At 43.6% G+C, this 24,199-nt stretch overlaps 1 protein-coding gene across 2 annotated transcripts in view; it reads right to left on the bottom strand.

Annotated features, from left to right (window-relative positions):
- LOC123512325 (glutamate receptor ionotropic, delta-1-like) overlaps positions 1-24,199 on the bottom strand; it is a 129,892-nt gene that overhangs the window by 27,478 nt on the left and 78,215 nt on the right. The window contains exons 9-11 of one of the 2 annotated variants that reach the window (XM_045268662.1): positions 14,675-14,838; positions 13,111-13,219; positions 12,430-12,779 (exon numbers count right to left, since the gene is read on the bottom strand). In XM_045268662.1, coding sequence (XP_045124597.1) covers positions 13,125-13,219; positions 14,675-14,838 — 259 coding nt within the window. In that variant the 3' untranslated portion in view covers positions 12,430-12,779; positions 13,111-13,124. Of the gene's footprint in view, positions 1-12,429; positions 12,780-13,110; positions 13,220-14,674; positions 14,839-24,199 lie in introns of those variants that run through there. The other variant, XM_045268661.1, reaches the window with a different exon arrangement.

The following is a 24,199-nucleotide window of genomic DNA, read 5'->3' as shown; positions in this document are numbered from 1 at the left end:
CTGTGGGAACGTATACTGACTGAGCATAAGAAGTGCTTGCATATGAAAATGAAAGGATGTGCTCCTCGCTAAGATCAGCCTCGCTTCTCATGGCTGTGTGTAGAAACAAGGAAAAAAATAATTATATACAATTCATACCCTAACAATTATTTTTTCACCTCTTTAGGAACCAGCACCTGAGTTGGCTTTTTTTTAATCAGATTATTGTTACCCTTGGTCAGATCCCAAGCTGCATAAAATGGGGAAAATACTTGTCCACTGTAAAAAAAATTGTTTGAAATAGGTTGCCCAATTTATTTCCTTAAGTGTCTTACTACTCTCTTAAAGTGCTTTACAAAGGAAAAAAGTTTAAAAAGGCAGAGTTTTAGATTTTACTGTGCAGGGTGAAGCACATGAATGTACCACATATGAGATTGGACTATTTAAAACTCACTACAGCTCTCCTTCAAATCTTAATCAAGTTTCCTTTATGTGAAGACTCATTTTCTCTTTCTTTCACCTCCCTCACTTGCTCCAGCAAGGCCACCTCGGCCTCCCGAGTCCAAATGAAGTTGTCTGCATTCATCAGGGATGCTTCTCTGGGTGCCGACATGTTTGTTTATATTGCCGCTAGCGGCAATACAAGACCAACATGGTCGGCTAGCTGCGAGAAGCGCTCCTAGTCTCAGACTGAGACCCAAAATGGTATCGGCAACACGTTTCAGCAGTATTGCCTCCCGATAATTGCCAAGTGTAAACCCCCCTTAAGCCTCCCCAGAGTGGTCCTCCTCAGCTCCACTCAACAGCAGCAGCTGGAGAATGTGCAAAAGAGAGCATGTAGGGTTATCCTCAGCCCTGCCTGCACCAACTATGATGATGCTCTGACCACCTTCAGTCTGCCAAAGCTGTTTATTAGACACAGAGAGGCCCTGGAGAAACTGATGAGGAGCCTGCTGCATCACCTATGCCTACAGCCACCTGCTCTCCCCTGACTCACATTGCCTGGTCCATTCCACAAGATGCCACAACAAGATCATGCACTTGAGGGCACCACACACGGACCGATGCCACCACAGTGTGAGTGATAAAGCTAGTGTGCTATTCTTAAGCCTCCCTGCCATCCCCTCATATATATTTTCAGTATGTATGTAATGCAATCTGAATAAACTGTATATTATATATATATATATATATATATATATATATATATATATATATATATATATATATATATATATATATATATATATACTGATCGATCAAGTAGGTCAAGGTCATTACCATGTCAAGTTGTCCAAACTAACCCATCAACAAGGCTGGAAGAAGAAGATAAAGGTATACAGCGAGTTGTATATGATGAGTGATGAATGTAAACATGTAAATATCTATTGTAAGAGTCAATCTTTCTATGTGAAACTAATGGTGAGTAACGATACAGAAGCCTGGAACCAGGACCTCAAGGAGGGGAATGAACGAGTAAGTGAGCAGATTGAGGGATACATGAACCAGGGGATTGCCATGTGTGAACCAACCCTGAGGCAAATACCGAGGATTTATATGCCAGGTAAGCGCAGCGGCCTGACACACACAGTCAGCAAGCTGGTCAGACCTGTCAGACAAGCTAGATTCTCTCTCTCTGCTCTGCAACAACCCAGAAATGGTGAGTTACTGGAAAGACCTGGAAGACAGTGAAGTGATCGAGTGGGTAAGAATAGTGATCTGTGACAGAGGTTTGATTGGAAAACTTTGGTACTGTATTACAGGGTGTGAAGGTGGAGAACGAGGTGTCAGGAGAGATGTAGGAGCACCATCGTGTGATGGAGAACTTAAGTGACGCCGGACAAGGCAGATGATGGTGCCCGGCCTGTGACCACCCCCATTCAGGTCCCCTTTTTTTTTCCCTGTGACCAAGTCATCGGGATACGCCAACATAAGGAAAGAAGGAGCGAGGAAGTGAGAGGATTTATCTACAATTAACCATCCTAGCCCAGGGGGCAATGGGTCAACAGAAGGAAGGAGAGGGACGTGTGGAGAAGACAAGGGAATAGACGCAACGTAGGATCACTGTTTGGAGGGAAATACGGGCAGATTGATTGTGACAACGAGTTAACAGAAGGAAGAAGGATATGTGGAGAAGACAGGGGAATAGACGCAACAGAGGATCACCGCTAAGAAGGAAATACAGGAAGATTGATTGTGACAGTGGCTAGGTCACCCTGCTAGATTGTGCAACTACTGTGTTGTGGAGAATATATGGATGTACATAGTATGAATCTCTGTGGGTCATTCATCCTAGATAGTTTTCCCAGTTTTTGCTATCTCAAAAATTGGGTGGTGGCAGCTAAATCAAAAGGGTAAAGTAAAAGGATCAGTACATTTTTAGTGGCAGCGGTGGAATTGTTCTTTAATGATCACGTACCCACGTTGAACTAGTCACTCGAGCCACAGTTACTGCTAGGTAGGGCAGGCAGCGGTGACCCGCTAGTTAAACTATTAACCACCTGGTGTTGATCAATTACAGGCTTCTCCTCAAGTGGAACCCGCTAAATTTTGTGTGGCCCTGGTTGGCCATAGCCAAGTACCTCGGCACCTCAAAGTAGCGCCAGACATCAGGCTACGCGTCTACCACTCTCCTGGAGCCCGTGCTGCTTCCTTCCTGGAGAATCAGGAACTGCATCGTGTCCTCTGCCACCAGTTCGACCTGGTCATACTGTGGTTGGGCAGTAACGATGTGCAGGAGTATTCGAGCCCGCGAGCTATAGCAGAAGACATCAAGAAGGTGGTTGTGAAGACCAAGAAAGATTGTCGTGCCCGAGTGGGAGTGTGTTTGCTGGAGCCATGGCGGATAGCCCAATGGGAGCGACGAGGTGTATGCCAAGACATCTATGACAGAATCGCCAGGACAGTGAACAGAAACCTGCCACGTCACACCCTGAAAGCCCGAACATTCCTGCACTTCAATGCTATATCATTCATCGAGGACCTGAGTGAGGATGGAGTACACTTCAATGCTCGTGGACAGTCCTGGGTGAGACAGAAGGTTGGCAGCTGTGTGGAGTACGCGGCACAACGCTGGCGCAAGGTGCAAGCTCTCAGCGGGCCTTGGGAAGTTTAGGTAGGTGCACTCTGCTACTAATAGGGTTTTTTTTTTATTTATTTTCAGGGTGGCGTCAGCTTACGTCCTGACAGCCCGACCCTAGTCGCTGGTTCCTGTCCAGACTCAGTGGTGATCAAACACCCAAGAGGACTGGATTCACAGGACAAGGATCATCCCTCAGCGTGGCCAACCCTGTTTTTTTTATACAGGCAAGTAGTGTAACCGCGCGGTTACGGTACCTTGGCAATTAAGTAGGGATTATAACAGTGACCATGCAGAGTGACTGGGAAGTGTTTGGGGCAAAACCGAAGTTACTACCTTCTCCCGACCAGGCAATAAAAATGAAAGATTCTAATAAGGAGGAACTATATGACCAGGAGGTTGAAGTTGAATCAAAGGAAGACGCAATTAGTGGGCAAGAAATAGCACGATTAGAAGATGAAGTTCAACATCTAAAAGGAATATGTGAAGATTTACTTGCCGTGAATCGCCAGTTAAGGGATAACAGAAGCACGTACAGCGGAAAACCCTTGTTAAAACCCCTATTAGCCTGTATTAGAGCTGCATAGTTTGAAAGGAGTAGGAGAAGGGAACCTGTCTGTATTCCTTACACAGGTGGAAAACTGCTCGGATAACAATGAAGAACGGCAATGTATAGTTACGACCCGAGTCGAACCCCAGATCGCCATGTTTGTACAAGCTTTACAAAAGAAACATCGAAACATGAAGTGGGATAGATTTAAAGAACTACTAATGGAAGAACTCACAGACCGAAGTAAGGATAACTTATTTGATGCCATCAGCGCCATGCAATATCAGTTACAGGAAGACCCCGCAGAGTTTGTAGCCAACCTGAAGTGTAGATTCGCCTCGTTGGAAGTAAGAACTAATAGAGCAAGAAGATTCTCGATGTAATCAAAACTATAAAAAAACAAGCTAATGCAAGGACTACCAAGACACAGCCGTGAGAGGTTACAACTATTTAACCCTAGACAGGTAACGCTGGGTCCATGCAAACCCAGGCATGGTTCTCTTTTTGAATTTTGGTCCCACACTGTTGACAGCAGGGGCTCATGAGTCAAGTTGGAGTCAGTGCACGCACAGACGCTGAGGAAGACGGATGTACGCCCCGCTATCATTATTTATTCTATACTAGGCAGGTACCGTGGGTCTGCTCGGACCCACGATAGACACAATCGTGATTTTTTTTTGCTCTATGTACTTAGAGTCAAATACTTTAGAATATTGGTTGTATATGCATTGTAAAAGATTTGAAAGCCTTGTATATAGGCTAAATATCTTTAGTGGTAGTTGATTTACTCAAGAAATAGTATTAGTGCTTTGATAGACATGTAGATATATATAATAATGATTTTTGTTTTTTCCTATTGATAGATCCCATTCAGTATGGCAGGAAGACGAGGCCTCACAGATGAAGCAATACAGGAAATTATGAATATCACATTTGAATTAGATGATTGTTCCACCATCTTCCACGAAAATGAGTTTGACATGCTAAGCCACGCCATACTACCTGCATCACCTGCCATACCTGACCCAGTTTATCACATCCTGGCACCATGTCACCCACAGACATTACCACTGCCTTCTGCCACACCTGACCCACACACATCACCACTACCACATGCCTCACCTGACCTACAGACATCACCACTGCCAGCTGCCTCCTCAGAAGCATCATCCTCATCATCAATGCATGTTTGTGGCTCTACAAAAAGGAAAAGGAAATTGCCTTTTACCTCAACTCCAAAAGCTCAAAGAAAAGTTCTATTCAACCGACCACCACCCACCACCACTCAAGAAACCAACAACTCACGACAATTCAACAAACACTAGCCTAACCAGTGTCACTCCACAGCCAGAGAGAAGCTCCCAGGATCAGCCAACAAACACTGCCACTCCCCAGCCAGAGAGAAGCTCCCAGGATCAGCCAACAAATACTGCCACTCCACAGCCAGAGGCAAACTCCCAGGATCAGCCAACAAATACTGTCCAAAATACTCCAGAGACGGAAAGAATTTTTCCCGTACCTGCAAGTGAGCGCAGGGCAAGAGATAAAACCTACTGGTCGAGGACCACAATGTTCCCCTTTACTTGCAACAACACTAGCAAAAGGGAGCCGCCGTGGTACAGTGGAACCATGCGCGCTTTGGGGTCCGAGGGATCTCCAAGCGCACGGGTTCGAATCCTGTCCACGGTCCGAATGTGGGTTGGGCTTCCTCACTCGGGGCAACGGTTTCCTAGCGGGTGGGCTTTGAGATAGGAGGTACCCTAAACAGTATCCCCTTTAGCCCATAAATTCCCGTGAAAAGACCACATGGTATAAAAAAAAAAAAAAAAGCCTCGAATCCTTTAGATTTTTTTTCACTCCTTATTGATGAAGAAATGCTAGAAGATATAGTTACATTCACTAACATTATGATTGAAAAGGTTGGTCCAGAGTATGCTAGAGACACACAGACTAGCTGTAAAACATCTATTGATGAAATGAAGGCACTAATTGGTCTCCTGATTCAGAGTGGTGCCAAACATGACAACCATCACACTGCAGAAGAAATGTTCAGCTCCCAACATGGAGCTCCATTGTACAGGGCTATCATGTCTGAAAAACGCTTTCACTTTTTGATAAGATGCCTGCGATTTGATGACACCAGAGATCCAAAGGAACGACATCGAAGGAAACAGTCAGATAAATTCACTTTGTTTAGATCCACATTTGAGAAATTTGTAGATAACTGTAAGAAACACTACATTCCAGGAGAAAGGCTTACAATTGATGAACAACTTCTTGGTTTCCGCGGGAAATGTCCATTCCGAATGTACATACCCAACAAACCCGCTAAATATGGAATAAAGATTATCATGGTATGTGATGCTGACACATATTACATGTGTAATGCCATGACATACCTGGGCAAAGAAAAAGATGCTAAACGGCAGGTAAACATTGCAAAGAAAGTGACAATGGAACTGATGGAACCCTATCTTGATGCTGGCCGTGTAGTTACAGTAGATAACTGGTTCACCTCCCTACCCTTGTTGAGAGAACTTCAAGTAAGAGACACGGCTCTCGTTGGCACACTAAGGAATAAACCATATGTGCCAACATGGATGGTCACCAAAGAAAAGCAAAGACCAATCAACACATCTTCCTTTCTCTTTCAAGATAAGGTTACACTGGTATCTTACAAGCCCAAGAGAGACAAAATTGTACTTCTTCTATCATCTCAGCATCACAAGCTAAAAATTGATGGGAATGGAAAACCAGAAATCATAAACTACTATAATAGAACCAAAGGAGGGATTGATGTACTGGACGGCATGTGAGCCCGCTACAACATCGGCAGGAAGACCTGCCGATGGCCCATGTGCATGTTTTATGGCATACTGAACATTGCTGTAGTAAACTCCTTCATATTGTCTAAACTTGCTGGAAAAGCAACCAGTAATTCTGAAAAGAGACATCGGATGTTCATGCATGAGCTTACGAAGGATATGGCAAGGCCATGGGCAACAAAAAGACTGGAAAGTAATGTATTGAACAAATCTCTAATTTCAAACATCACCACATGTTTTGAGATTGAAGAACCTCCACTACCACCAGCCCCAGAACATTCAAGCAAAAAGAGGTGCAGATTCTGCCCATGGAAAACTGCCAGCAAGTGTAGGGCACAATGCTCAAGGTGCCGTAAACATGTATGCCCAAATCATTCCAAACTCTTCTGTTCAGACTGCCAGTAAACAAATAAATAAGAACACAAAAATAAAATAGCTTGATATTGGAATTAATTTCTTATTATTTTAATTGATACAATTGTTAGAGATGAAATTTTAAGTTCTTTTGTGTTTTGTGGAGGTGAAATTATTACCAAAATAGCTTGAAAATGGAATTAATTTCATATTACTTTCATGGATACAATTGTTAGAGATAAAATTTTAAGGTCTTTTGTGTTTTGTCTTTTGTGGAGGTTAAAATTACCAATTTTAATTTGTTCCAGGGGCATCTTTTTATTATGGAAGGAAGCTGGTAGTCACTTTTTTTGTTGAAAGAAATTATTGAAAATAAAGGAATCACACTTATCTTTGGTGTTTACAAACTTACCTGGTCGTTTGAGGATTGTGATGTGAACTTTTTTTTTTTGGTAAAAATGTTCATGAAAACATATAAAATTGACCTTTCATACAATTTGAATAATTTATCGTTTATGGAAGCCTAGAAAGGATATATTTTCATTAAAATACTGCTGTATGTAAAAGATAATATTTTGTATATATTTTTTAAGAAAGACAGCTATGCAATTAATCCATGAGAAAGAATCTGGACATCTAGGACAACATAAATCAATATTGAAAGCTGAAGAGTATTTCTACTGGCCAAACCTCAAACAAGACGTCAAACAATATGTAAAAGAATGTATCACATGCCAGCAGTTCAAATCAGCGAGAGGTTTACAACAGCCATGGCAAGAACTACCACCAGTAAAACAACCCATGGAAAGAATTAGCATTGATGTAACGGACATAGGAGGTGGTGTAGTAGGTCAGAAATATGTGCTGAGAGTCATCGATCATTATTCCCCCTCAAAGCAAGAACTACCAAGAATGTAATCAAGAAATTAGACACACGTCAAATTATTTGGTACTCCCCGAATATTGGTATCCGATAACGCCCAAGAATTTTGTTCAGAGCCTATGAGAAAGAAAACCGGATCAAGCTCGTACACTCTATACCATATCATCCCCAAAGAAATTTGATATGTGAACGGATGCATAGAACAATGAAGACGGTATTAACAACGTTATGTAAGGGACACCCACATAAATGGCCACAGTTTCTAAAGGCATGCCAGAGAATACTCAATAACTCAGTCCATGAGACCACAGGTGAGCAACCTAATTTTTTAATGTTTAATTGCCGTCAGCCACGATTCATAGGAGTGGAGCTACCGCAGTTAGAAGATAGTGACCTGGCACGTGCTATAGAAGTGGTGCAAGAGACCAACCGCAGGAAAGCAAAGAAGTGGCGCAACAGAGCCAACATTGGGAGGAAGACGCAACAAGTAGAAGTAGGACAGTTAGTATGGATCAAGCGTGAGCGATAAGTAGTTAGGAGTAAAATGGCTAAGGCCTTACCGAGTAATGGAAGTGGTCAGACAAGGCAGTGCTTATCTGCTAGAGAACACTTTCAACGGAACTACCGTGCGTCGAGCAGCCGATAAGGTAAAGCCATACATTGGTCATGAAGACATTCTGTTGCGGGAGAGAGAGCTATATCTCCCCACGGAAGACGATATGGAACAGGAGGAAGAAAACTATCAACCAAGGCCCAGAAGAGAGAGGAGGTTACCCCTAAGGTACAGAGATGATGATGAACCAGGGATGGCAAGAAGGAATAGGCCTGAGGATGAGGTGGAACAGGAAGAAAACTCGGACCCCAAGAAGGAAGGAGAGGATGTAGTTAGATACAGGAGAGAGAGGAGACCAGTCAGGAGATACGTGGAGGAGTGCTAGAAGGAATTTAGAGAGATAGAGAGGATGAATGGCCCACGGTAAATAGGAAAGGAACAGAAACTCCACCGCTGGAACTGACTGATCCAAGTGAGGGACTATGGTAGTAAAAAGAAATGATGTATGTGAAACCCTTAGTTATAAACCTGTGGAAGGAGTAGGCGAGTAAAGCCAGTAATATCCCAGTAGGAAGGCTCAAACGACGGCTGAGTGCTGAATAGCCTGATATCCCGTCATAGGTGTACTAAAGGCCCCAGGAGGTTATCGGTTCTTTGTCTATGGGAGTAGGGCATTATACTGTCGGCGACGCCCCATGAACGGAAGGGTTCGGTGAGACAGCGATACTCCTCACCGTGTGGACACTTGTGGCCAGGATGTATAACCTTTTCAGTGCTCCGGACCATGATCATGGCTTTGCGGGGAAATGCCTCCTGTCCATGATTGTGGTCCCATATTTGACGAGTCACAGAATTAAACTGCGTGCCTCCTGGCTGCTAGCTGCTAGTTGCCAGATGACATTCTCCCAACCTTCCTCGACTCATGGGACGCGCCATCAATTGCGTGGTAAGAAAAATATAGTCACAATGGCATCCACACAGTAGAGTATCAGATGCCCCCTTTTTCACAATTATTATTATTTTACGACGTCGCTAGTGGCTATTTGTGCATTTATTTACAGAAATTCCAAGAGTAATGATCAAATCTCTTTGTTAGAGAGCAGATATGCCAGAAATTATTTGTTTATTGGTAATATATTGCGTATTTCATATGTTACCATATATGGACATGCGTATCCTCGCTCATGACCTCCTCTCCCTATTGTTTACATAACCTTATATATGATAAGCGTCCTGAAACAAAGGAGGAGGATTGCAGGGGACCCTCAGTCCATGTTTGTCAGGAGTGATGGATAGTTCTCGACCCCCCACCTCGCCAGCCACCTGCTACGCCCACGGTGCGGCGTAGAAGGCCCACAGTTGTGACCACACCAGATGCTATTGCCATGATTACAGCATCTGGAGATGAATATTCTGATGAGGAGGAAGACATTGATGAGGTAGCACTTGATGTGTCTAGTACTGAAAGTGAAGACTCATATTCTGAGCCAGACACGGAGTCATCTGACGCTTCTTCTCAGACCCCCAGCCCACCACCACTGCGTCTTCCTCCTCCTCCTCCTCCTCCCAGGCATGATGCCCAGCGTGCTAGACGATGCCTCTTGCCTGCCCTCCGCTGCACGCGACCACAACAGCCTGCATTCACGTGGACAGATGGTGATTTTATTCCAAATGTGTATGATTTTGATGATGCATCGTGAAATTTCTGATGCTAGTGGCATCACAGATGACTTCACTATCCCAGATTTTTTCAAGCTATTTGTGGACGATGCTGTCATAGATCTGATTGTTCGTGAAACTAATAAGTATTTTGCATGTCGGTTTTGGTACATTTAGTGAAAACTGCAGTCATTTATTTCTTGTTCTCCAAAAAAAAAAAAACTCGTTTTATTGTGTTCTATTGCGAAGAAAGCCAGTATTTTATGTTGAATTTGATAACAATAGTATGTACATCAAGAAAACACACTGAAAATGTATTTTATATTATTTGTGTGGGCATAATGTATACACAAGTGTGAAAAATAATTACCCTAGCACATTCTGGAGCAGTTCTGAGCAACTGCAGTTCAAATCAGGCAGAAAATTCTGTGTAATTTAGTGAGAACACCTGCACAAGTTGCTGCGGAAAATAACCACCCGCTATGATGACAATACTCAACAGCGCACAACGTACCACCAGAAAGCCAACTTCCCATTATTATTGCACCACTTTCCAGTGTGAGTAGAGATCTAAATTTTTTACAGTAGATGCGTAACACTCTATTATGCATGAGAATATTAATTTTTTTCATTTTTGCAAACCTTGATTCTTCAGCCGTATTTGCGGCTCACAGACATGACCCAAAAACCTATTTGCGCCCTGAAAGGATTAAAGGGATAACTAACCGTCGCTTAGCTAGGGAGTTGGTCCTGTAGCGACCAGAAGCCCATTTAGGCACAATATTGTAATGTGATGTAGAGAATGTATTGATGTTTGTTATTTTAACAGATACTGTAACCCCACATGGACAGCCAATGGCTGGAGAGAGAGAGAACTGTATCCTACTACTACCAATACAACACTCAGGACGTATCATGTTAAGAATGGTTAACTCTTAATTTTACTTGTTGATACATAGTTGATAGATAGTAAGGGAAGGGGAATCCTGTGTACTGATCGATCAAGTGTTGACGGTCATTCCCATGTCAAGTTGTCCAAACTAACCCATCAACAAGGCTGGAAGAAGATGATAAGGTATACAGCGAGTTGTATATGATGAGTGATGAATGTAAACATGTAAATATTTATTGTAAGAGTTGATCTTTCTATGTGTAACTAACGGTGAGTAACGAGACAGAAGCCCCGAACCAGGACCTCAAGGAAGGGAATGAACAAGTAAGTGAGCAGATTAAGAGAAACACGAACCGGGGGATTGCCACGTGTGAATCCACCCTGAGGCAAATACCGAGGACTTATATGCCAGGTAAGTGCAGCGGCCTGACACACACAGTCAACAAGCTGGTCAGACCTGTCAGACAAGCTAGACTCTCTCTCTCTGCTCTGCAACAACCCAGAAATGATGAGTTACTGGAAATACCTGGAAGACAGTGAAGTGATCGAGTGAGTAAGAATAGTGATCAGTGACAGAGGTTTGATTGGAAAACTTTGGTACTGTATTACAGGGTGTGAAGGTGGAGAACGAGGTGTCAGGAGAGATGTAGGAGCACCACCGTGTGATGGAGAACTAAAATGACGCCGGACAAGGCAGATGATGGTGCCCGGCCTGTGACCAAGTCATCGGGATACAGTTGCCAGTCGCGACCGCCAACATAAGGAAAGAAGGAGCGAGGAAGTGAGAGGATTTATCTACAATTAACCATCCTAGCCCGGGGGGGAACTGGTCAACAGAAGGAAGGAGAGGGACGTGTGGAGAAGACAATATGAGGAAGATGGAAATATGGGAAGATTGAAACGAGTTAACAGAAGGAAGGAGAAGGATGTGTGGAGAAGACAGGGGAATAGATGCAACAGAGGATCACCGTTGGGAGAGAAATACAGATAGATTGATTGTGATATATATATATATATATATATATATATATATATATATATATATATATATATATATATATATATATATATATATATATATATATATATATATACATATATATACAGAGAGAGAGAGAGAGAGAGAGAGAACAATTTTGTGATGGCAGAGAGAAGCCATGAAGGTTTCATTACACTGTCCTCACTGACACCTCACCAGCAACCAAGGGTTTTGTTCTTTCACTAATTGTGTAGTCAGATGTGGATTTGCATCCACTTGCTGCCTTATAACATTCAAAGTGGGGAGAAGTTTTTCAAACCTTGCCAGGAGCATGTTTGTTTAAAAGTGCAGGGAGTTTTCCAGGCCTTGCCAGGACTATGTTGGTGCAGTGTTGGTGCTGCCACCATTACAATACTGTTTTTGTCCATCACTACACAATTCTTTCACTCACACCAACAATTCTCACTACATCCTTTGTAGGTTTCTTTGCTTTGTACAGGTTTATTATGGATGAATCTTTACTCAAGTCCCTTACCCATACTGCCACTAAGCCATAAAATACAAAGGCAATTGGGTACAGAGGCAGAAGAGTAAGGTGGAGCAAAAAAAACTCAAACCATCACAATATCCTGGCTGGAGGGTAACTGTTGGGTTCTCCCCAACACTCCCTGCTCTGTCTCCTCTTGCATGCCAAACTTATTATAATATGCATCTCAACTTGGGGCGGCTTGTGTTAGGAAGGTTGCACTGATTTGTGCCATTGTATTAGTCGCCGGTAATGGTGGGCACTGTATAGATGTGGTGATGGCTACCACTGCCACTTCGAAGGTCCATTCTGCCAAGAAGGACTGGAACCAGATGTGGTCCCAGTGACATCCATGACTGCTGGTGTGTGGAGGATGCCTTCATGAAGGGCAGAATCTAAGACCCCAGCCTGTTGTACGAAGTGTTGTCATTACTTCCTTCTGTAGGTGTCACTAATGGGATACTCCACTTGGCACTTGGGCCAGAACATCCATCCTATTCCTGCAGGGTCAGAAGCCACACTGTTCAGGTCATGAGAGGCTGCCTGCAGTTTTCTAACTTCCAGCTGTTCAAGTAAAATGTCCAACAAATGCAAACCTGATCTTACTTCTTAATGGATAATCCTTGACATTTCTTTTTAGGTAAGGTAAAATAACTAGGAATTCCAAAGCGAGGCTACTAAAGATGTACAAGCTTAAAAATATATGGTCTCTAGAAAAGATATGTAAGAACAAATAAAATAATATAAAAGTATCAATTAAAAAGGAATATATCCAACTTTTGACTTTCTGAGAGACACAAGTATAACTGACAGCAGCCATTGCCAACATACGTGACATCAGTGGATCAGTATGTGGTTGAAGAAAGCATCAAGTCCATCAGGCAGGAGGTCTGTCTCATGATCAACTCCAGCAGGAACACCACAGCTGCTCCTCCAGCACCTGCAGGCCAACACTTCTCATAGAAATTACACAATTTGGATGACAAAGTTAGAATGCAGATACTATAGATAAAATATTGATATACTTGAAGAAATCTTCCCATGTAAAGCAATGTTGACAATTATATTCAAAGTTGAAATCAGATAACTGATCTATGATATTTCTAAGTATAGTACATCAGTTAACATTTAGATGGAGATAAAATAGACACCTACACATCTAATACACTAAGACCAAAAGTCCAACTAAGGAATTACATTGGAACAATGCAAGTGTAACATTGAACATTAAACAATTGAAGAATGCTGATTAGTTAACTAACAGTGAAATTCATCTTGGTTTATTTCCTAAAGAAATCAGTTAGGAAAAAATAATGTTCATATGTTGCAATGCATTGGTGGTCATATTATGATGAGCTAACAGTTGGCCATATATTCCAGAGCTAACAGTTGGCCATATATTCCATACCATCTGCTCTCAGTAACAAACACAGAGGATATGATTAGTAGTTAAACTTTATACTTTGCATTGGTTGTAACCTTCAATGTATGGACACCCTTTCACTTCAAATCAGTAGTCAGTTCTTGCATGTCTTGAATTGTTTTGTCAACTTGGTGTTAGTGTGTGTGTACCAAGGTCAAGTTGTGTATCTGGTAATACCTTAGTGCATGCTGACTCGTGGATGTGTTAAGCATCTAACAGTTCATTAGGCTGAGATAAATCAGGATAGTGAACCATGATGTCTGCAGGATAGTAGAGAGTAGGATGAGGTTGCTTATGCTGAAGTGTAACTGTGACTGATGTGAGGTGCTCAGTGCATGCCTAAAAAAAACACTTGCACTTCAGAGTTCAGACTACTCAATCCATGATCCCTGCTAGCTGATGCTCTCTTTGAGAAGGGTTCTTAAGATTTTATTTAACAATAAACACCCATCACCATATATCACTTTGTTGGAAAATACATTAATTCCAACAATTGTTGAAATACAAATAACTGCTGAAATATATAAGTTGATGTCATGTATATTCAACAACAAAACCACATATTGTAAAGTGAAGAAAATAAAATAAGAAATGACAACTACTACATCCTATATGCATCAATAAGAAAAGTTATCTAAAACATGGAAACAAGAACTCATTCAAGACAAGAACTAAGCAGATATACAGGAAAACGGTGTGATGTGAGGGTTGCAACATCCTGAGTGGCTGATTTAAGATTATTAACCTGTCTCATACATGCTCACTACTTGTTTCAAAAGCAAAAAACAAAATGCCTGATCAACATTTACAATGATGAAAATTCAATAAATCGATTATTTAAATTTACTTATTGTGCCATCAATGCACCCTACTCCACAGGAAGGATGCAATTAAGTAATGCACCCATGGCAGAGGTGGTCTAATTGACAGCAAGTTTTGCTTCTGAGGTGTGCAAGACATTAAGATCCTCACCTACTCCCATGATGGCAAACACACCCCACATCTGGCTGAGGGTAAGGGGCACAGCAGGTCGCTGGCCCTCCTCCTTTCCTGGTGGCAGCTGACAGATGGTTCCATTGTTGATGCGTTGCCGTACCAGCTGATCTATCCAACCACGTTCCTGCAGCTCCTGAAGCCTGTAACAATACACAATTTTACCTGTAAGTGCCATCATGAACATCTCAGGTGTGACACTTTTAAATAGCCGAGTATAACAACTTTGCCAGATACCTTTTTCTGAGATCATTGTACATTTACTAATAATACAGCTTTAGTATGATTCAGAAAAGAAGTTGAAAAGACTGGTGAAGGAGTTTAAGGCATATATGAAGGAGGAAGCTGAAAGTGAATGTTAATGAAAATTGAGTAATGCAAAGATTGAGAGGTGGGTGAATGTGAGACTAACAGAAGAACAGCTACTACTTAGGATCAAGTAACAGTGGATGAAAGATTTGAGCCAGCGATTAATTACAGGGAGAAAAAGCAGGAAAAGAGCTTGGTGGACTGAGAAAGATAATTAAATATAGGGCACAGGATACAAGTGTAAAGCAATTATAGGACACAAGATGTAAATGTAAAAAGAATATAGGACAAATGCTACGAGTGTAGAGTGTGTCTGAATTCATTCATAGGTTGTGTATGTTAAGCTATATTTTTTAAATCATTGTAATGGTATTTGGGGAAGAATGTGTGAGTGAAACTTTAGTGTTTCATATGAGCTGGAGCGGAGTGAAGCACTAGTGTTTCGTATGAGCTTGAGCGGAGGTGAGGAATGGAAACAGAGGTTGATAGGTAGCAGAGCGAGAAGAACCACTGCTTCAGCCGCAGCTCTGACCGCCACACACACCACCAACCGCCTACCTCGCCCTGTCGCCATTCTTGTTGCTGCCACCATTACTCCAAGTCTGGGTCCTGTGTTCGCCCACCTTCCCCCTGTTATAATAAAGTGGGAAACTAAAGACTGCTTTGATTACTGCCACAAGCCATCTAGGCAGTATGAGGGAAAGCTACTTCGACCTGAAGCCGATTCCTGAATACAACAGCAGCACCACTCAGTCTGTTGTTGAGTGGCTTGAGAAGTTGGAGCTAGTGTGCAAACTCCGAGACGTCAAGAATGTGGCAAGCGTCTTCCCTCTTCGCCTGACTGGTGGTGCCTTCGCTATGTACCTGCAGCCATCTGAGGAGGACCAGAAATCCACTAAGAAGATAAAAGAGGCACTGCTGGCAGCCTTTGCTGTCAAATCCCTTCATTGCTTACGAACAGTTCATTGGCTGGAAACTGCAGACTGGAGAATCACCAGACGTGTACCTGGCGGAGCTCCAGCGCCTTTCATCACTGTTCAGTGGTATGAACAACAAGGCCCTTCCTTGTGCCTTTGTTGCTGGATTGACAGAAGACGTCTGCCACCTATTGAGGGCTGGGTCGCGCATGGAGTCTGCTTGAGCTGGACCAGATTTTGGCATGCACAATGGTGGTGATCAGGGATGACAGCCCGTGTCAGCCAGTAGCGGCGTGCCTCGATGCGGTGTGTCCTGGAGCCAGGTCCTCGCTGGCTGCTGCCAGTAACCTACGCTTCAAATGCGGAGGCCCGAATCACCTCGCTAGGGATTGTCTGGCTCGTCATAGAGGAACAGTGCGTGGCAGCTGGAGCCGCACTCGATGACGAGTGAGATGCTTCAAGTACAGAGGCCTCAGTCACGTTCCCTCTGCTTGTTCGGGAAACAAGTGCGGAGAGAGGGAATCAGCGCCACCCTCTTCTCCTGGCAGTCTGTGAGTGAGGCGCTACCTAGTGCTATGGTGAGAGTGGATGGTGTTCAGCGTCGTGTGCTAGTGGATACCAACTGTTCCAAGAGTATAACGCATGTGTCGTGCTGCAAAGCATGGAAAGAGGGTGGTGTCAGCATGGTCATTATAAGCGATGAAGAGTGGAAGTGTGAGGGGAAAGGGTCGGTGTGTCTTCAAGTGAGCAGTGGGCTCTCTACCAACATCAGTGTGGGTGTTCTTGCCTCGAAACCTCTTGGATTCACCTTCATCCTTGGAATGGATGGAATGAAGGCGCTCGGTGGTGTCACAGTTGATGCTCTGGGCATTGTGAGTTTTGGTGGGATAGAAAAGACGATCTATGCTGCTACAAATACAGTGGTGGGGATTAATGAGAGGTACTTTAGTGATACTTTCAATCCCAGCACTAAGTCATGGACAGCAGCATGGAAGTGGGCAGAAGGCAGGAAGCCAGACGTTCTGTATAACCAAGTGGAGACTTATACTGTGCCCGATGGAGTGCAGGGCCCGTACGAGGAAGAACTGAAGAGGTGGATCAAGGATGGCTGGCTTCTTCCGTACGACGAAGCTAAATATGGGCCTGCTAAGGGATTGATCCTTCTCATGGCAGTCATCCAGCAAATAAGAAAAAAAGTGAGGCCAGTAATGGATTTTAGAGAGATTAACACCCACATGTGCACCTACACAGCCGACGCAGATGTGTGCCCTGACAAACTGAGGAGTGGCACCAGCAAGGTGAGAATGTGTCTGTGATAGACTTGGCTAAAGCCTACCTGCAGATCAAGATTGACGACTCTCTATGGCCATACCAGACGCTCAAATTCAAGGGTCAAAGGTATTGCCTAACGTGACTGGGCTTGAGTTTAAATGTTGCCCCACTTGTGATGAAGGCCATCTTGAACTGTGTCCTCACTCAAGATTCAACTGTGAGGAAGAGAACATCAGCTTATATCGACGATATTTTCATAAACAAATGCATCGTTGAGGCCAGGCAAGTGGAACAACATCTCAGTAACTTCAGGCTGACAAGCAAACCACCTGAACGCTTGGCTGATGGAGCTAGTGTTAGGGTTAACCCCATCGTTACCGACCCGTCAACCTTATGTAAACAAGACGTTTCGCTGCCGAACCGACTGCCCACGCACTCCTCTGCATCATCCGTGCGGTAGTCTTCAGCTTCTTCTCACAAACACCCTGTTCACACTATATTATTTATTTTTATGTTTTCTATCAGAGAAACCCCACAACATGTCATTTGAGTAAAAAAAAATATGCAGCACGTGTGTTGGTCCAGAGACACAGAGCAGCAATCACATCTTTCCCCATGAATAACTGAAAACAGTGTAGATCACTCATAGCACTAGCTTCATGATGTAGAATAATACTAGGATGTACATCAGGAAAATCAGTGTTACATGTAGGTAGAGGGTTAGGTCTGGTGTCAGAGAATGGGTCTGAAAGAAGTGTGAAATCTGTTTGTCTACCAGCAGCTGTGGGGGGTGAGGCAGGAGGGCTGCATGACAGGCCACTGCTTGCGGACAACGTCTCAATACTCTCGTCGCCGCTGCTAGCATCACTCTCTACATCACTGATAGCTTCAGGATCAAACAAAGTATCATCACCTTCCATTGAGTCATCAGACCCTCAAATTCACTTATTGTCCCACCATCATATTCATCTTCACTGTCAGTTGTAGAGATATCCATAATTGCGAAGTAAATCCGCGTGCTACCACGAAAAAACTTCAGGCAGCACTGAACAGAAGCTAGAGAATATCGCATTGCGGCACTCGACAAGCATGTGTTGCCATACGTAGGTCAGAAAATATGATGTATAAAAAAATATAATATGATGATTGGTCTTCACAAATTACGTCACAGCACTGACAATAACTCATTGGTCAAAGTTTATGACGTTTCAAACCGTCCCACGAATGGCTGCAGCCTTATATTTGTAAACACAGACACTTGCCACCACGTGGATAGAAATAACCCAGAAACCGAGACCTTGAGAGCCCTCAATACACACAGCTTATAACCGTGGCATGTGCATGTCATGGGGAGTGCGCTCAGTTCCTGGCGCGTGAACTCAGCCGTGACACGCACGTGTCACAAAACACACATCCGGTACTGAAGGGGTTAAGAGTGTGGGGAGAGCAGGATGGGCTCGTTTTGGGGAGGGATAATGAGCTAAGCGACACCCTAGCTCATCTAACACAGCGAGAGGTGTTCTCTCACTGTGTGGATGGCTTCAAGTGGTGTCAGCTTTCATCAAAAGAAGAGCCAACCTCCTCACAGAAAGCTGGGATCAGGTCATCTGCGATGAAGAGTTAAGCAGACTACTGCAAGAAACCGCGAGCTTGGTGAAGACGAGTGACCCCATGCTTGGATGGTGGAACGCCATGGGAGATGAGGCGAAGGTGTGGGTAAATGCTAGCTCGCTAGCGCTCAGTGTTGCGGTAAAGATGAACGGACATGTTGTTGAAGATGCCAGCTGGCTGCAGAAAGATGACTCATCTCACATCAACATGGCCAAACTGGATGCAGTGATAAAGGATCTGAATCTCGCGCTGGCCTGGAGTGTCAAGAAGGTGAAGCTGCTAACTGACTCCTCAACAGTGCATCGTTAGATATCAGATGCTCTCAAGGAAAAGCAGGCTGAAGACCAAGGCTGTGAGTGAAATGCTCATCCGAAGAAGAGTAGGGATTGTATTGTCGCTGATAGACAAGTGTGACCTACAGCTTGACCAGCGTGCCTCAGCGCTGGCTGAAGCCCCCCACCACCTGCCCCATGGAAAAGGAAGTTGTGTGTGCTGCTGGCGTTGTCCCTAGTAACAATGAGATTGCTGAACTTATCATGCTGCAAGCCATCCAGAGATGAAGTGAACACTTTACTTCATTAAGAGAGCCACCACAACATGCGGTATCGGTATCTTGTCAGGGTTCGTGGGGTGGACCCCTGTGAGGTTGGAGAGCTAGAGGTGAACTGCCACAACCAGGTGGGAGAAGAGGTACGGGTGAAGCCGCCAAATGCTCGGTGCGTTGAACGTCATAAAAAAGGTACCGTCACCAATGTTATTTCCGAACAGGCTGTTGAGGTTGACAGGGTGTCCCGTTCATGTCAAAGATCTTCACCGCGTCACATCACACCAACCAGCAGCTGCGACAACCGCTACCAGGCGCGATGACGAGGAGCTACTTGTTGAGCTACGGAGCCAAGCTGACACAGGGGATGAGGTTGACACAGGATGGAGAAGAGGAAGAGCAAGAGCCAGCCGAGCGTATGTTGCCAAGACGGTCATCAAGAGTTAGAGTACCACGAGTGATTAGTATATCAGGGGGGGAGTGTGTCTGAATTCGTTCATAGGTTGTATGTAAGTTAAGCTATATTTTTAAATCATTGTAATGGTATTTGGGGGAAAAAATGTGCGAGTGAAGCTTTAGTGTTTCATACGAGCTGGAGCGGAGTGAAGCACTAGTGTTTCGTATGAGCTTGAGCGGAGGTGAGGAATGGAAGCAGAGGTTGATAGGCAGCAGAGCGAGAAGAACCACCGTTTCAGCTGCAGCTCTGACCGCCACACACACCACCAACCGCCTACCTCGCCCTGTCACTGTTCCTGTTGCCGCCACCATTACTCCAAGCCTGGTTCCTGTGTTCACCCACCTACCCGCTGTTATAATAAAGTGGGAAACTAAGGACTGCTTTGATTACTGCTACAAAGAGGTTATACAAGGGTATATTGGTGCAAAGAAGAAACACTTCAACATAATGGAAATTCAATGAGGAGAATGTGCAGAGTAAAATGGAGAGAAAATAAGAAATTATGTATAAAGTAACATTCTGAAAGTTGGCTGGATGGACAGATTATTTGGGCAAGATTATTTGAATACATGAAGAGAGTGGAGGACAGGAAACTAATAAAAAGGACAATAGTGTACCATGTGCACAATAGAAGGTTGAGAATAAAGCCTCATCTGGAGAAGACAATTGTGTGAAAAAAAATACTAAATGTGAGAGGAATGGCTGTGCAGCAAGCAAGAGGAATTGAGCATCACTGTGGTCAATAGAGTGACAATGGTGAATGCATGAAAATTATCTGATTTTGTCTACACTTGGGAGGGGATGTGGGCACACTAGGCAGGACACATTGGCATCTGGACCCAGTTAAGGTGGAGTCTCTTCACTGGAGTACATGGGTGTAATGTAGGTAACACAGTAGAGGATTTCATTGTGAAGAGCAGAGGTAAAGCACTATATGCTACCAGACATTGCTAAAGGTGAAGGTGGCCAGCTCTGCTATGCTAACCAAAGGTCATTGGGACTAAAAGTGTGAATGACATGTGCACGAGTGGTTGGTGCTTTGTCTCGGCCACCTGATGTGGGATTGGATCTGGGAATTGAAAAGTAGCTGTAACAGGAAATTAAATGAGCAACACAGATTGGAAGGCGGAAAAAAATTATAACTCTGGGTGACAATGCCCAAAACAACTCTAAACCAGTTTGAGTTTAAATAGTTTAAAAGTGTAAAAAGTTTTATAAAACTGATGGGAGAATTTATAAAAGTTCATATATATAAGACTGATAAAAATATATGCATACAAATTATTAAAACAATAATAAAAAATATACTACAATACAATACAGGGGATCCTCATGATTCGACTGTTCACAGTTCGAATTATCGCCAGTTCGAACTCAGTTAATTAATATCCAATCCTCAAGGTTCGACCAACTGACTCACCAATTCAACATTCATATCTCGCGCGCCCACCAGGCGAAAGTGTTAACCGACTCTCACCATGCGCACAGTGTTGTCAAATTGTGCGAAAAGTAGCGGACTGGGCTGCTTTTGAAGGGTACACGCTACTTAAGTTCATCATCTGCTACTTGCGATTTTTTGGGCTACTTTTGTAATTCTTCTAAATGTTAACAATAATAATAATGATATTAACAACATTAATAAAAGTAGGAATAATAATAATAGTAGTAATAATAACTGTGACATTGAGAACAGTGTAGTTTTGATGCTTTCTCTTTTTTTGTGGTGAGTAAGTGATGACATCACGCTTCTCTTTAAAATCTTTAAAAAAAGTGATGAAGAGGAAGTGAAAGGAAAAATCTTTAAGGCAATAAGAATAATAAAGTTTTGTTAAGAAGAAAAATATTTTAGTTAAATTTATATAAAAATGGAAATAATTTATAGATAAAAAAGAAGCCAGAGAAAACTTATGGAAAAAATTATACATCGTGAAAAAGGACTCCACTCCCCTCTCCTTAACCATTACCGTGGAAAAAAAATATGAGCAGATAGTGGTAAGTACAAAATAAAGTAGTTAAAGTAATAGGTAGTAATTTTTCGTATTGGGATATACTGTGGTGAAATCCAGTACTTTTCAAGCGTGCTTCTGCTACTTTTCATTAGGAAAATCTGGCAGAGAAAACAATCCACAGGCTGTGCGTCGTTTCCTCTGCATCTCTCTCGTCCCAGTTGTTGTCCAGGCAGGCCACGCTCCGCCGTTCCACCTCCTGCCTCCATGCCACTTCGACCATGCCACGCAAATCCACCTTCAGCCCCAGCTCCAAGAAGCACAATTTCCTGCCTTACAAAGATAAGCTTGAGCTTATAAGAAAGTATGAGGCAGGTATAGCTCACAGTGTCGTTGCAGTGCTAATGGGTGTCCCTAGATCAACAGTATTGTTCTATATGTCCGTAAGAAGACAAGGAAGAGCCTTCAAGCTTAGGCTTTATTCAACTAAATCTTGACAGTGCTCGAGGAGAGAGAGCAGGAGGCCGACTGACCAGTGAGTGCAAGGCAGGCAAACTTATCACCTGCTAAAGAGGGCTGTGAAGCAAAGCTCGAGCTCAGCGAGATACATGAACTTAACATGAACTTAATAGATTAACAATTCACTTTATATTACATTCTCCCATGCTATAAAAAAAACAGACATTCTAATTATTCTTAATAAATAAGCAATGTTAATTCTAATACCCAAGCCTATCTATAGGTTTCTTGATACAAGTAGAGCGTCTCAGTGGTTCTTGTTTCGATGTCGTCCCTGAAGGAAGTGAAGCGGGAGGGCCGCTTAGCTTAGAGTTGCCAGGACTCGAGGTTGGGAGGGGCGAGGTCAGCGAGTGGTTATGAGCCGCTTGTTGAAAGTGGTGGACTTCTGTCTCGGAGCGTTGGTCACTCTGGCCCGAGCTTATTGATGGTCTGGTTGAAGTGTCTCGTGGTGGTGTCTGGTAGTTGCTCAGGTGCTGGTCATTGACTGGCGTGGTCAGAAGCTCCTCGTGGGAAGGCACGAGGTCCTTTGTCGAGACAGTTGCTTCTCGGCCGTCCTCATACTGTACCCGGGTGTAGTGGGGAGTAGCATTGATCAGACTAGCTGGTTCAACAGGAGAGTCAGATTTAGAAGTACGAACAAATTTTCGAACAAATACAGGACCGGGTTGAGATAGCCACGAAGGGAGGGAACAACCGTTAGATGATTTCCTTGGGAAGGAGAAGAGTCTCTCGTGAGGGGTTTGGTTGGTAGCTGTGCAGAGGAGAGACCTAATAGCGTGAAGGGCGTTATTAAGTACCAATTCCCACTGTCCCTCAGGTAGGTTACGAGAATGAAGAGCCAGTCTTATCGCCTTCCAGATGACTCCGTTTTCCTTCTCGCACTGGCCATTCCCTTGAGGGTGGTAAGGGGTGGAATGAGTCATGACAACTCCGTGCTTGGACAAGAATTCCGATACTTCTCGGGACATAAACTGAGGACCTCGGTCAGAATGAATAGAGGATGGACAACCGAACACTGAAAATAGGTCAAGAAGGCAGTTAATAACAGTTTGAGCAGACATGTTAGAGCAAGGGTAAGCAAAAGGGAACCTGGAATACTCGTCAATCATGACCAAAAGATATTTGTTACGGGAGGAAGAAGGCTTAGGCCCAATAAAATCAACGGATATCCTGTCAAAGGGGCGCAAGGCATGAATTAAGCGGGATGTAGGTGGTTTGAAGAACCGAGGCTTTAATTCACAACAAGAGCGACACATCTTCCAGGGAATAAGGCAAATTCTTAGATTTAACAAAATGATACAGACGAGTGATTCCAGGATGGCAAAGAGTATCATGAACTTTCTCTAAATCAGACAGGGACTCAGCAGTAGCAGAACACGAGCGAGACAGGGCATCAGCAGGAAGGTTGTCTTTACCAGGGCGATACTGGATGTCATATTTGTAGCCAGCAAGCTCTAGATGCCACCGTAGTATTTTTTCGTTCTTTATTTTTGAGGAGTGGTGAGAGTGGAACATATAAGAAACAGCTTGCTGGTCAGTTATTATCTTGAATTCCCTTCCTATCAAAAAAAGTCTCCACTTCCGGATGGCTTCTATGATGGCCGCTGCTTCCCTTTCCACAGTAGGCTGTCTTTGTTCAGAAGGTGAAAGTTTTCTTGAAAAGAAGGCAACAGGCCTACCTTGCTGGGATAGTGTGGCAGCTAACGAGGTGGCCGAGGCATCACTTTCTATCTCCATAGGGACGTTTTCATCCAAAGCAGCGACCGAAGCACGGCAGACATCTTCCTTGAGGTCATGCAAACACTGGCAGGCAACACTGTCGAGAGGAAAAGTCTTAACGATGAGAAGAGGAGTGATTCTGTTAGAGTAGTTAGGGATCCACTGAGAATAGTAAGAAAGGAGTCCAAGAGTTCTTCTAAGAGAGGAGGA

Source organism: Portunus trituberculatus, chromosome 33 (assembly GCF_017591435.1).
Source record: "Portunus trituberculatus isolate SZX2019 chromosome 33, ASM1759143v1, whole genome shotgun sequence".
Taxonomy (NCBI): domain Eukaryota; kingdom Metazoa; phylum Arthropoda; class Malacostraca; order Decapoda; family Portunidae; genus Portunus; species Portunus trituberculatus.
The sequence above is the reverse complement of the archived record's forward strand: the minus strand, read 5'-3'. Positions and strand labels throughout refer to the sequence as shown.